General features: G+C 38.7%; 1 protein-coding gene across 7 annotated transcripts in view; it reads left to right on the forward strand.

Annotated features, from left to right (window-relative positions):
- Nucleotides 1-12,578, forward strand: part of scrib (scribble) — an 884,084-nt gene that overhangs the window by 341,529 nt on the left and 529,977 nt on the right. For all 7 annotated transcript variants that reach the window (XR_011017587.1, XM_067137118.2, XM_068225382.1 and 4 more), the window contains exon 8: nucleotides 5,648-5,781. Coding sequence is in view for 6 of the 7 variants with exons in the window: in XM_067137118.2 (XP_066993219.2) it covers nucleotides 5,648-5,781 (134 nt within the window). In the remaining variant the exon portion in view is untranslated. The remainder of the gene's footprint in view (nucleotides 1-5,647; nucleotides 5,782-12,578) is intronic.

Consider the following 12,578-nt stretch of genomic DNA (forward strand, 5'->3'; position numbering starts at 1 on the left):
GAACGTACAAGGTTTTTTATTCAAAGCAGTATGATGAATCAAAATCGAGGCATTGCAGTGAAATACATAAAGAATACAGACAACAAATCTTTGAAACATAGTGGAAGAGTATGTCATCGGAACAGAAGAAAATGTTTTATACTTGACATGGTGGACACTAGTGTTCCAAAGAGAGAAACTCAGTGGCAGTCATTCAAGTAGGCATCCACTAGAACAAACTATTTGAAAGTGAAAGAGGAAAAGAAGAGGGTCCATCTCAAGATGTTCTCGAATCCTCTCTGAATGAACGAATGGACTGTTTTGTACCTAAGGGTAGTTGTGATGAACCCTGAAACCTGAAAATCCAAAAGAAAAAATGTGCTCTGACAACAGCATTTGGAAGACTTTCTACAGTCCTTACCATAGTTCCCATCACATTATTGTCAGGAATCAACAACCAAACTTTATTTGGAGCCAGTTATTCAGTCACAGTCTCATTTGTAGTACATTTACAGAAACCAAAGATGACGTGAACAGTGTGGAAGAGCAATGGACACGTTTCAGAAATGGTTTTGTAAAGTGTGCAGTAAACACTTGTGGAAGACTATCAGGGAGGAAAAAGGAAAAAGACTCCTTCGTGGAACAGCAGGATAAAGGAAGCAGTTAAAAGAGAAAAAAAATGGCTTTGAGGAAGTGGATAGGCAGCCATAGTACAGAGAATTGGCAGAAATATAAAGAAGCCAAAAAGGTATGTAAGAAAATCGTACAAGAAGAGAAATGGAAGAGCTGGGAAAGTTTCACAGAAAGCCGTATGGTTAGGAGCATGCAGCTGTAAGCTTGCATCCGGGAGATGGGTTCGAACCCCACTGTCGGCAGCTGTGAAGATGGTTTTCCTTGGTTTCCCATTTTCACACCAGGCAAATGCTGGGGCTGTACCTTAATTAAGGCCTTTCCTATCCCATCATCGCCTTAAGATCTATCTGTGTCGGTGCGACATAAAACAAATGGCAAAAAAGTTTGTGTTTGTATATTTTAACATGTTTTTTAAAATAATAATTTGCATGATATATTATTTAATTTTAAGGCAATGTCTTATTCTTATTCGATTTCATTTTACTGAAAATAAGGTGTTGGAAATTAGATCCACTGGTTATTTTAAATTCACCATCATAATTCATCTTCCTTTGTTTTAAATTCTAATCAGTGGATACATTTTAAAGTTTTAATTTTCATATCATTTTTCCATCTCGTACCGTTAGGGGCCGATCACCTTGTATGTTAGGCTCCTTTAAACAACAAGCAGCATCATCATCATTATTTTATATTTTGATGGGAGCATCTATTAAAATAGGAATGTTATTCTTTCCAATGCTCTTCTCAGGCTAGCGATGGCAAAGAATGACATACTTATTTAGAAGTTCCTGGAGAAAGGCCACACGCTGATGGAATGAGATTCTGTCCATTTGGCAATAGACTAAGCTTAAAAACAGAGTGTTTGATCTGCCAAGCCTGTACAGTACAGTGTTGAAAGAAGCCCGCACAAAGCCTTTTCCTTATGAAGTGAAGATACTTGACCACACGTCTTTCAGAGATTATAGTGGCAAGGAAATGCAGATCTACGATTCCATCCAACCAAGAAGGCTATCTAATGACCCATTGTTGTCCATATACATAGAATGAAGGAATAATTCTTTCCAAGATGAATTTCAATCCCTACCAAGGAGGAGCCGTTCTGTATCTGCCGATGTTCAAACTTAACCATTGTCCTGCAGTCTTGAAGATCCCGTTCACCAAATACCAGCACCTGAAGGAGCTGAAATCTTGTCTTCTGAAGACTGTCATGCTTTTTATGATCGTTTACTCTGTGAGCGTAGAGTGTAGATGAAAAAGCAGGCCAGAATGCATGGTCATTGTGCACATTCTTAGTGTGTAGAAAAGTGCCTTTGATGGTAGTTTATGAATGATTTTTAATATTTCATTTACTTTTATTTATATGTTATTAATAAGTCCGTTTCATTTTATGCGAACTGTGTGTGACAACATTCTTAATGAAAACTCATGAATGTGGATTAAGATTTAAGCCAATAATTGGGCATTGTATCATTTTATGGTTCGAAAAATAATCTTAAACCATCCTAAGATATAGAAATACATGATTTTAATATCGAATAACATTACTGCAATACCATGGGACTACAATGTCTGCGTAGCAACTCCAAGGCATAACCGCGTATCTCGCATATCTGCGATATTATAACATTAATTTAGCTTTCACTCATGAAAGGTGATTTCAGAAACCCCCGGATATACTAACAGAAGTTGTTCTCCATTGAAGCCTTCTGAATCGAGATGAAGAAAGTTTTTACTTCTCCTACAGAACAAGTCAAAATTCAGTTTTGCAGTTTAACCAACGATAAGCTTAAGTACGGTAGCCCTAGTAGCTATAACAGCACCAATAATAGTAGTTGATGTGCCCAAGAATTATAGAAAATTCAACAATACACTAACAATTATGCTAAAAAAAATGAACCTTTTTTAGGATAGTGCCTATGCATATTGAGTCCACAGCCTGAGACTGGGTGGTAGTTCAACGTCTCTATTAGCTATCATTAGAAGCCTAGGCGTTACTGAAGAGGTATCATAGGGAGATATTTTCGATTACATGCAATTAGGGAAACCGTTCCACTCAAAACATTTATGCGAGTAGTTATTGAGAAGATACAAAACATTTTAACACACTATTCTGATTATCATTTGAAAATATAAAATATTGAAATATATTAAGAGCTTGAATACTTAATATTCGTAGTCGGTGAAGTTAAATTTTGGTTCCCTTCTAGGAGCTTACATTCTTAAATAAATGACTGTTAAAATATTCAGGTCAAGCCTCAACATGAAATATAGCCTCTTACATAGTGTATGAAGCAATTTCAGTACCTCAAATTACAAGATTTTGACAATCAATGTATTGAATATTGAATTTTCACGACCGCATTGTAGTCGAAACAGACTTTCAACGTATTAGGTCGTGTTACGTACATGTAGTACGTTAAAAATTAAATAATTGAAAAGGAGGTTCAACCTATTCAATACATAAAGGAAGAAATGTAGTAATTACATTCTTATTTAAATGGGACCGGTTTCGACCTTAGTCCAGGTCATCATCAGCCGTAAAAACATGTACAATGTTTATGAATATTGGATAACAGTCAAATAGGTCAGTTTCACACTCTGATAGGCACAAAGACACGACATCACATTCTGTCATGCACAAAGTCACAACACTATCAAGTAATATACGAAGATCACCGGGCGAGTTGGCCGTGCGCGTAGAGGCGCGCGGCTGTGAGCTTGCATCCGGGAGATAGTAGGTTCGAATCCCACTATCGGCAGCCCTGAAAATGGTTTTCCGTGGTTTCCCATTTTCACACCAGGCAAATGCTGGGGTTGTACCTTAATTAAGGCCACGGCCGCTTCCTTCCAACTCCTAGGCCTTCCTTCCCATCGTCGCCATAAGACCTATCTGTGTCGGTGCGACGTAAAGCCCCTAGCACAAAAAAAATATACGAAGATCATAAATAACTTGAAGTCGCAGAGGAATAGATTTGTAGTAGAAAGCCGCCAGCTCCTGGTGATCAGCGCGGCACATTCAAGGTCATGCGCTGCGGTCGAACGCCAAAGTAGAGTGGAGAATGTTTTGAAGGTCCAGAATTTGTCACGGTTGCGGGAAGTATATTTTTATATACGTACTTAACTTGAGTCAGATTGCTGGTTTTTTTATTTTTTGGGGGTTTCATGTCCATCCATTCGTTCTTCATGACTTTTTGTTTTATTTTGGTCAGTGGATTTTTTGAAATTTTTGTTGTCATTTCATTTCGTACCATAAGGGGTCGATGACCTCGATGTTAGGCCCCTTTAAACAACAAGCATCATCATCTGTTTCTGACCCCTTTTTCTTTGATGTGTCCTCATGGACTGTTTTCAGGTTTGGACAGTTTGGAACTTCTGGGGGCAAAGTAATGGTCCTTGGCCAGTCCAACTTTCTGGGAAGTTTTCATTAAGGAAATCATGAAGAGGTACCATGAAATGGACAGCTGTACCATCCTACTGCAACCATACTTAGTCCATTATTCAGTTAGTTTGGGTATTAAACAACTCTCAAGCATTTTCAGATAGTTTATTGAACATTTCTAAAATATGGCCCAACTACATAATTTGCATAGATACTTGCTCACAACTTAATTTACGGAGGATTTCATTCCAACTCGAGTACAAAGTTCCGATTTTCTTTTACTCAAAAATGGATATTGTGCTCGCATGAGCTGCAGTTAATCATGCAGTCATCTCTAAAGAGGGTGTGTTGTTGAGATCAGGGCCGAAACTGCTGATGTAATAATACGTGTCTCGTTGCATTTGTTCATATCAGCATCGTTAAGTTAATTCGTGAACAAAAGTCAACGTGGTCGTGGCGCTAGGTCCTTCATGTGATGATGTATTGTTGAATGTCATTTAGAATTCTGTTTGTGTGTTGATTTACTTGATCATTTGATGGATTTAGCAGTACCAGTATATTGATCAAATTTGGTGAACAGCTGACCACTTTAAGGACTGTCCTTGACACTGCCATGACCAGACCCTTCTTCGTCTGAATCAAACAGATGTGCTTTTCTTAGAACTAGTTTCCCAGAATCTCTGGTATAGTAAATTTGTGTCTTCATCCCGAGTAGCATTCTGTTTATTCCTTGGAAATGAATGGTTTTTGTTGGAACTGGGGAAATGGCATATTGATACAACTTTGTAGCTTGTTTATCCTGCATGCATGTAGGATACAGAAACTAAATCTCTGGCGAATATCTGAATATAATTGTGTTCAGTACCTTCTTATTGTATATAGTAAGCAAGTGGACATGCGGTTGGGGTTGCACAGCTATGAACTTGCATTCAGGAGACAGTGGGTTTTCCATGGTTTTCCATTTTCACACCAGGCAAATGCTGGGGATGTACCTTAAGGCCGCAGCTGCATCCTTCTCATTAATAGCCCTTCCCTATCCCATCGTCGCCATAAGACCTGTCTTTGTTGATGTGACGGAAAACAAATTGCATTAAAAAAAAGTGTTCTTATTGTATGATCTGCTTAATATATTTTAATTTTATTCTGTGCCTTCTGATTGTACTATTTTTCATGAACCTGAATACTTGCAGCCAAGCACATTTCAATATAGTAATGACTCGTAGTGATCATCTTGTGTCTGAGATACTGCTTGACTGAGAAATTAATTCTTATAGTGTTGCCTTTTTTTGTCATTGTCACTGCTACAAAATGGCTTTTTGTTATTTTTCACAATTGCCAAAACACACTATATGCTGGCAGGTAGTATTCCAGGCATTACTAGGTTACATAAATTATAATATCTATGCAATTCATAGAGGTAAGATAACTTACAGCCTACTTTGACATTTGTTTGTTCCGTCCCATTACATACAACCTGCTCTGAATATTAACCTGACCTCCAAACAGTGTCATAAGTTGTCTTTAATATATTGAACTTGTCTCATAAGTGCATTTACTGTTGAGTGGAGAGAGATTATTATTCTTTCCAGTTATGATGAATATTAATGCCCCCTGAAAATGTTGAATAGTATCTCATTTATGCTTGTAATTTTTCAGGTGTGAAAACTTGCAGGAGCTAATCCTGACTGAAAATTTTTTAATGGAGCTTCCAGTGTCAATAGGAAATTTGGTTAAATTGACCAATCTAAATGTTGACCGCAACAGTCTTCAGAGTTTACCTGTAGAAATTGGTATGTAAAGTGATTAATGATGGTACATATAATGAGATATCAATTCTCCTTTTGATAATTTTTTAAAAATAATGGACTGGTCCTAGTGTTCATAACATTGTGTAACCTCTGCAGACTACAGACTATGGGTTCCTTTTAGCTGTTTATTGTGTAACAGGAAAGAGATACATAGTGATATTTTCATGGTAGTCAAACAGGAATAAAAATGCCCACAGAAAGATAATAGAGAATGTAGTACAGTATTTGTAATTTTTGTACTTCCCTTTAAAGCTATGTTTTTTCTTTTGCTAGTAGTTTAATATTACAGTAACATCGGGGTTTTTCAGTGATGCAAGGATGGGAAAGGGCTAGGATTGGGAAGGTAGAGACCATGGCCTTAATTAAGATACCGTCCCAGCATTTACCTGGTATGAAAATGGGAAGCCATGGAGAATCATCTTCAGGGCAGCTGATGGAGGGATTTGAAACCATCTCCTGAATGCAAACTCACAGCTACGCAACCCTAACCACACGGCCAACTCGCTTGGTAATTACACTCTTTATATTTTGGCAGTGCATTACTGTATTCCAAAATGATTAAAATGGTAATGTGGTTAATCTACTGCTGTATAGAGACGTACAAGAGCAGATGTTTACTTGAGAAGTAAAGGTATATTCAGAACAGGTTAAATAATCTCTTAAAAATTAGTTAATGGGAAGTGGTTTTCCACCACCTTGGCCCTCAGAGACTTTTATATGGACATAAACATTCTTAGTTTTTGATTTGGACAGTTTTTATTGTATGTACCTAATCTTCTTACCTATTTGTTATGCTTGCTTATCAAAGTTTACGTTCATTAATTTGTTTGTGTGCTTTATGAATACATAAACACAAGTACATTTTTAGAACTTTGTTGGGAATGTACAATTTTTGCTGTAAAAGGTTAGTTCTTGCAGCTGCTAATGGAGAAAATTACCAGTAATCTTCGGTTATCATGCGGCATGTGTTCTCTAGGCACAATTGTTAACTGAAATTGAGTTACAGTAGAAGTCCGTTACAGCGAGAATTTTTAAAAACGAAAAATTTACTCGTGGTGAATTGTCGTTATATCTGATTTTTTGTAAAAGTTGGGTAAAACCTCGATTGGTATGAAACAGCAATTAGTTTGTTCAAATCTTGCATTTTCATGAATGATGTTTTGCGGCTTATTTAAAAAATTTTTTTTTTTCAAAATCTGATACTAAATGAAAGTGTGTTTCATTTCGTTCTGAAAAAAATATAGTATCTCTCCAGAGGCTTCTGTTGCAAGTTTGTTTTCTTCAAATGGCGGATCATATAACCTAACTGTATATGTATCATGAAAACATATTTCAAGCGCATGTAGAGAAATGATAACCTCCTCACTAAAAATTTACATGTGAATAGCCTTTCTGAAATTTAACTAGACGCGAGAAAGTATAAACTATCCTCGGAAATCAGTGCCATGCTCTGCCATCTTGATGCATTGCATTCTTACTTAACCTATCAAATGGTACATTTCTTTTGAGTAACTCCTAACACAGTGGCGCATTTTCCATAAGGTAGTGGGAAGTAACGTACAATGAGATACTGTTGTGTAGTATAGTATTTCACCTTGCCGTGTCAAGAAAATAAGGTGAAATTCTTTACGTTTCGCAGAGAATAAGCCCAAAAGCCTATACAGTATCATATTTTTATCATGTTCAGAAAGTACAAAATATGTGTCAAGCTGTCAAAAATGATCATAGTACGAAGGGCAAGGTGTCTGGCTCGCTGAGGAAAGCAACAGGAACTTTTGGTGAGATACTTTTAGTTGGTCAGGTATTTTCATCAGGTTTAAAAAACAAAGTCTCACTTCCAAGCTATTAAAGTGATTACGGTGCCAAGGGCAAGGATAGAGAATTTGGCTCAGTGAGAAAAGCAAGGGGAAAGCGACAATAAGACTCATCTACAGACACATCGCTTTCGGGTGTGTACACACTTCGGAATCTGCTATTCAAGTGGTCCAGAATAGGTTTCAATTTGTAGAGTTTGTTTGGACCACATGTGCCTTCATCGTATGTTTTGTTATCGACAGAGTGTAAGAATTTGAGGGGATGAAATCTTCTTTCAGAGAACAGCTCCAAAAATATTGGGGTCTCTAATATCTATCTATGAGAAAAGTAGCTCTTGTTGTCAGGTAGCTGATGAATGCCTTACAAGAGAAAGAATGCAAGTGAAGTCATACACCCTGTGTCTGAAAAGTTCGGGGAATGGTCTCATGAAATAAAGACAACGTAAGTTACACACAAAACTCCTTTACTAGCCTTCAGAGTAATCTCCGTTAGCTACAACTCACTTTTGACAACGACTGTAAAGCTGCTGGAAGCTGGCAGCAAACGCTTCCTTTGGAATGTCCCGGAGAACCCTTGTCACGCGTTGTTGGATACCTGCTACACTGTCGAACCGGTGGCCACTTCATCTGCTATGATTCGTAAGGACAGTCGCCGATCATTCGCAAGCATCTGTCGCACTCGTTCTATGTTATCTGGAGATGTGCTTGTGGTTGGTCGACCCAAACACGCCTCGTCCTCAACACCTTCCTTTCCTTCTTGAAAGCGTTTAAACCAGTCAAAAACTCACTTTCTACTGACTGCTTGAGCATGGTAAACTTACACTAACATTGCGGGTGTTTCCGTTGCCGTTTTGCCTAGGTGGAAGCAAAACTTCATGTTAACGCGTTGATCCTTGTTGCACTCTATTATGCAATGACACGAGTCCTCACACTGACTCCATGCGATGTGTTGCAGCGTTCGACTCCCTTTAACTGTGTTGAGTTGACTGATAGGGGGCACTTGGTGTCATATCTCGCAATGCGTATGCGCGAGCGCATCGTCCGAACTAGCACGGTGTACAAACTAGGAGACCATTCACTGAACTTTTCAGACACAGGTTGTAATTTCATCTTTATTCGTGTCAGTCCACTGATTCACTCTTGAATATACTTTCAAGGTTGGTGTGCTTTCTAAAAGCTGTTGAGCATACCGGTTGGTTTCCCTACGTACTAGAGGGGTCAATGACCTCAGATGTTATGTCCCTTTAAACAATGAGCATCATCATCATCATCATCATCATCATCATCATCATCATCATCCTACTTATTAGTTACACCAATTCAGGAGTGATAAACAATTGAAAATATTCTAGCGGATGATTTACGTCTTCAGTTGGTACATTTAGTCCAGGTTGCGCCGTATAAATGTAAATCTCGGCCGTTCAGATCCTACATTTGTCCATACACCGAGTTGAATATCACCGCTAGTGCTACCATCACGTTCACTTGAGTCGCTTTCACCATTGCACTCGCCAACTCCTGACATTTCAACATTAGTCTCGCTATCAGATGACACATCACTCTCCAAATTGTCACAGTGTAATAAATCAAACTGTTCTTCTCGCAGACATTTCCGAACTCTGCTTGCACTTACCATAATGCAGTATCTGCCACTCTCAGCAGTCTGGCGGCCGGTGCTGGCTGACTGCTAGCTGGGTGCGGAATGAAAGAATTTTGCCAGGTCACGTGGTTTTAGGAGTGTGTTGCTGTAGGCAAAGCTTGAAACTAACATATGCACACAATGGAAAGCAATCTCGGATCCTACGACAGAATAAGTAGTCATACCCGTCGCCGAAAGACGTTTACAATGTGATGATGGAATATTCCGTCATGGCCAGTTAGGAAGCCATGTGGCTATGAAGATTTATTCAGTCATTACCGCTTGAAAGGTTAATTTCAGTATATAACATTAAAATTAAGCAATCGTTTACTTCAGCTTTTATTTCTAACGAGTTAACAACTGCTATTGGTTAATTATTTATACAGTTATTACAAAAAAGTGTTCTCCTCTTTACTTTTGAATTTTCTTTAGAGAACAGCAGTTGATGGGTATTATTAATTGACTCTGACATTGCCTTCGAATGTCAACTAGAGGACTCGCAAGTGTACATAGTGAGAAAATGATACCGAAGATCTTCGATCGCATTTTGTGGCAAACGTTTAAGTTTTTGTATTCAAACAGCATCACTTAACCTAACTTAACCATATTATATGTATGATGAAAACATATTTGAAGCGCCAGTAGAGAAATAACCTTTTCGTTATACATTTAATGGGAATTGCCATTCCGAAATTTAACCAGACGCGAGAAGATATAAGCTAACATCTGAAACCAGTTATGCGCTCTACCATGCCTTGAGGTGTAACACATTCTTTCTTAATTTCAGTATATAGTATTAAAATTAAACAACTGTTTACTCCAGCCTTTATTTCTAACGAGTTGACATTGCTATCGACCACATTATTTACGTATTTATTACAAAAAACAAGTTCTCCTCTTTCATTTTGAATTTTCTTTAGGGAACAGCAGTTCATGGGTCTTCTTCTTCTTATTCTTATTCTCCTTTTTCCTTTATTCATGGGGTCTCAAGAAAAGTTCCTTTTAGCATCAGCCTCGAAGATCTTTTGCTACTGCATGTTTTCCTTCATCCCCACCTAGTTATACCTGCTCCCTTCAAAAAGTTAGAGGTCCTCGTTATTGGGTCTTCTCGGATGTTTCTTCTCTCTTCACCAGGTAATCCCAGTGTGGAGATTCTAATTCTTCCCAGTGCCTCACATTCAAAGAGTATGTGTTCAGCTGATTCTATCCGCATTGTTGCATTTCCTACATACACTGTCTCTTATTACTCGCAATTCTATGTAGGTGCTTTTTAAGATGGCAGTGTCCAGTCAGCAGTCCTACTACCCATCTTATATTTTCTCTACTGAGTTCCAGCAGTTCCTTAGTATACTTATTGTTTGGGCTCTGCATTAGTTCTTTCGCAAGCCTGCATCCTGGAGCATTTTTCCAGTTTTCCATTTGTTTCGTGTGTACCCATTTACCTACGTAGAGGCGGGCTTGTCAAGAGATCCCACATACTGGTTCTGGGACCACAAAAGGTGTTTCTGACCCCTTTCTTGCCAGTTTATCTGCTTTTTCATTACCTTCTATGCCTGCATGCCCTGATATCCATATTATTTTAACAAAATTGTACTCTGAGAGCTTCAGGAGAAGTGTATGACAAATACCAAACAATTTTGGATGTAACCGGGACAGCTTCAAGTGCCTTAATGGCTGCTTGGCTAGCTGTAAATGTTCTTATCTCTGTAGTTAATTTTCAGGTTTTTCTCAAGGCATGTAATGATGGCTGTTATTTCAGCTTGGAAAACTGCAGTGTGTCTGCCTAGGCTCATTTGGATTGATCTCTCAGGTCTTGATCCCTCCTCCTGTTCCCTTCTCAGTCCTTGAGCCATCTGTCCACACAATGTCTTCCCTATCCATTTTCCATTTGTTACTGACCCAGTCTTCCTTCTTAGTTATCTGGGCCTCAAATGGTTTCTCAAAGATATACTTTGGAATCATATAATCAGCTGGCATGTGTAAAACTTCCCCTCTTATTACTCTGTTAATTTTACAGTGGCCAAGATTGGGCCTTTGAGCCTTCCAGCATCCATTTTGCTCCAATTGATACAAGCTCATTCTAGCGTGTCCCTCTTTAAAGTTACTTAATTGAGGGGGATCTATTACAGTATTCAAGGCTTCTGCCAGCGTAGTTTTCGTTGCCCCAGTTATGGCTATGTGTGCTATTCTCTGAAGGCTATTTAGTTTGCTGCTGAATTTTCCTTGACTTACTTTAATCTACCTAATGATTGCTGCATAGGTCATCCATCAGTGGTCTAATGATCATTGTGTATATCCACATTACCATTGCTGGCTTTAGACCCCATGTTGTCCCGACTGCCCTCTTGCATGCGTATAATAGGTTCTTAGCTTGGGTTATGTTTCTTTGTATGTGTGGATTCCAGGTTAACTTTTTGTCTAATTTTACACCTAAGTGTAACACCTGTTCTTCCATATACTGTAGATTTCTTTCCCAAGGAGCTTTAGTGTTCTCGTCCCCTCTAATTTCTTCCTTCTTGTGAAAGGGACCAGTATTATCTTGCTCGGGTTGACTGTGAGTTGTTCTTCCCAACACCAGTTCTCCACAAGGTTAAATGATTGTTGCATGAGCTCCTGGATGACACTCATCACCTTATCTCTTACCACAATAACTAGATCATCTGCATATCCTTGTGTGTAAAATCCCTGTTCGTTGAGCATGGCTATGATTTTGTTCACCACAAGGTTCCACAGAAGAGGAGAAAGAACTCCTCCCTGCGCACAACCTCGAGTGGCTCTAACCGTTAGCGTCTCTTCAAACAGAGTTGCCTTTATTTTCCTCCCGTCTAACATGGATCTAATCAATTTTACAACAATCTTCCACACCCTACTCTCTTCAACAACTTTTAATCATTGAGTTGCAGGTTGTATTACTGAAGGCCTCTTCCATGTCTAGAAATGCTGCCAGAGCAATTTCTTTGTATTCTAGACTTTCCTCTAGTTTGCAAACCAATTGATGGAGTGTTGTTTTCATGTACAGATGAGTTCAGTTGCACCGTTTTCCGGATGTATTTATCCAGTATTTTCTTCATTGCTTTTAGCATGAAGGAGTTTAAGCATAATGGTCTATAGACTTTGGCTTGGGCATAGTTCACCCTTCCAGGCTTCAGTATAATTCCAATATAAATGGTCCGTTATTGGACATTATAAATTTTCCAGCTAACTCATTCCTGGTTGCCAGCGTTTCGCCCTCGTGTGCTAGGCTGGGCTCATCAGTTGGTACCTAGCACACCTACCAAGACGCATGGCTAGTGCATACCATGGAGGCCACTGCGTAGGCCAATTGT

Source organism: Anabrus simplex, chromosome 1 (assembly GCF_040414725.1).
Source record: "Anabrus simplex isolate iqAnaSimp1 chromosome 1, ASM4041472v1, whole genome shotgun sequence".
NCBI lineage: Eukaryota > Metazoa > Arthropoda > Insecta > Orthoptera > Tettigoniidae > Anabrus > Anabrus simplex.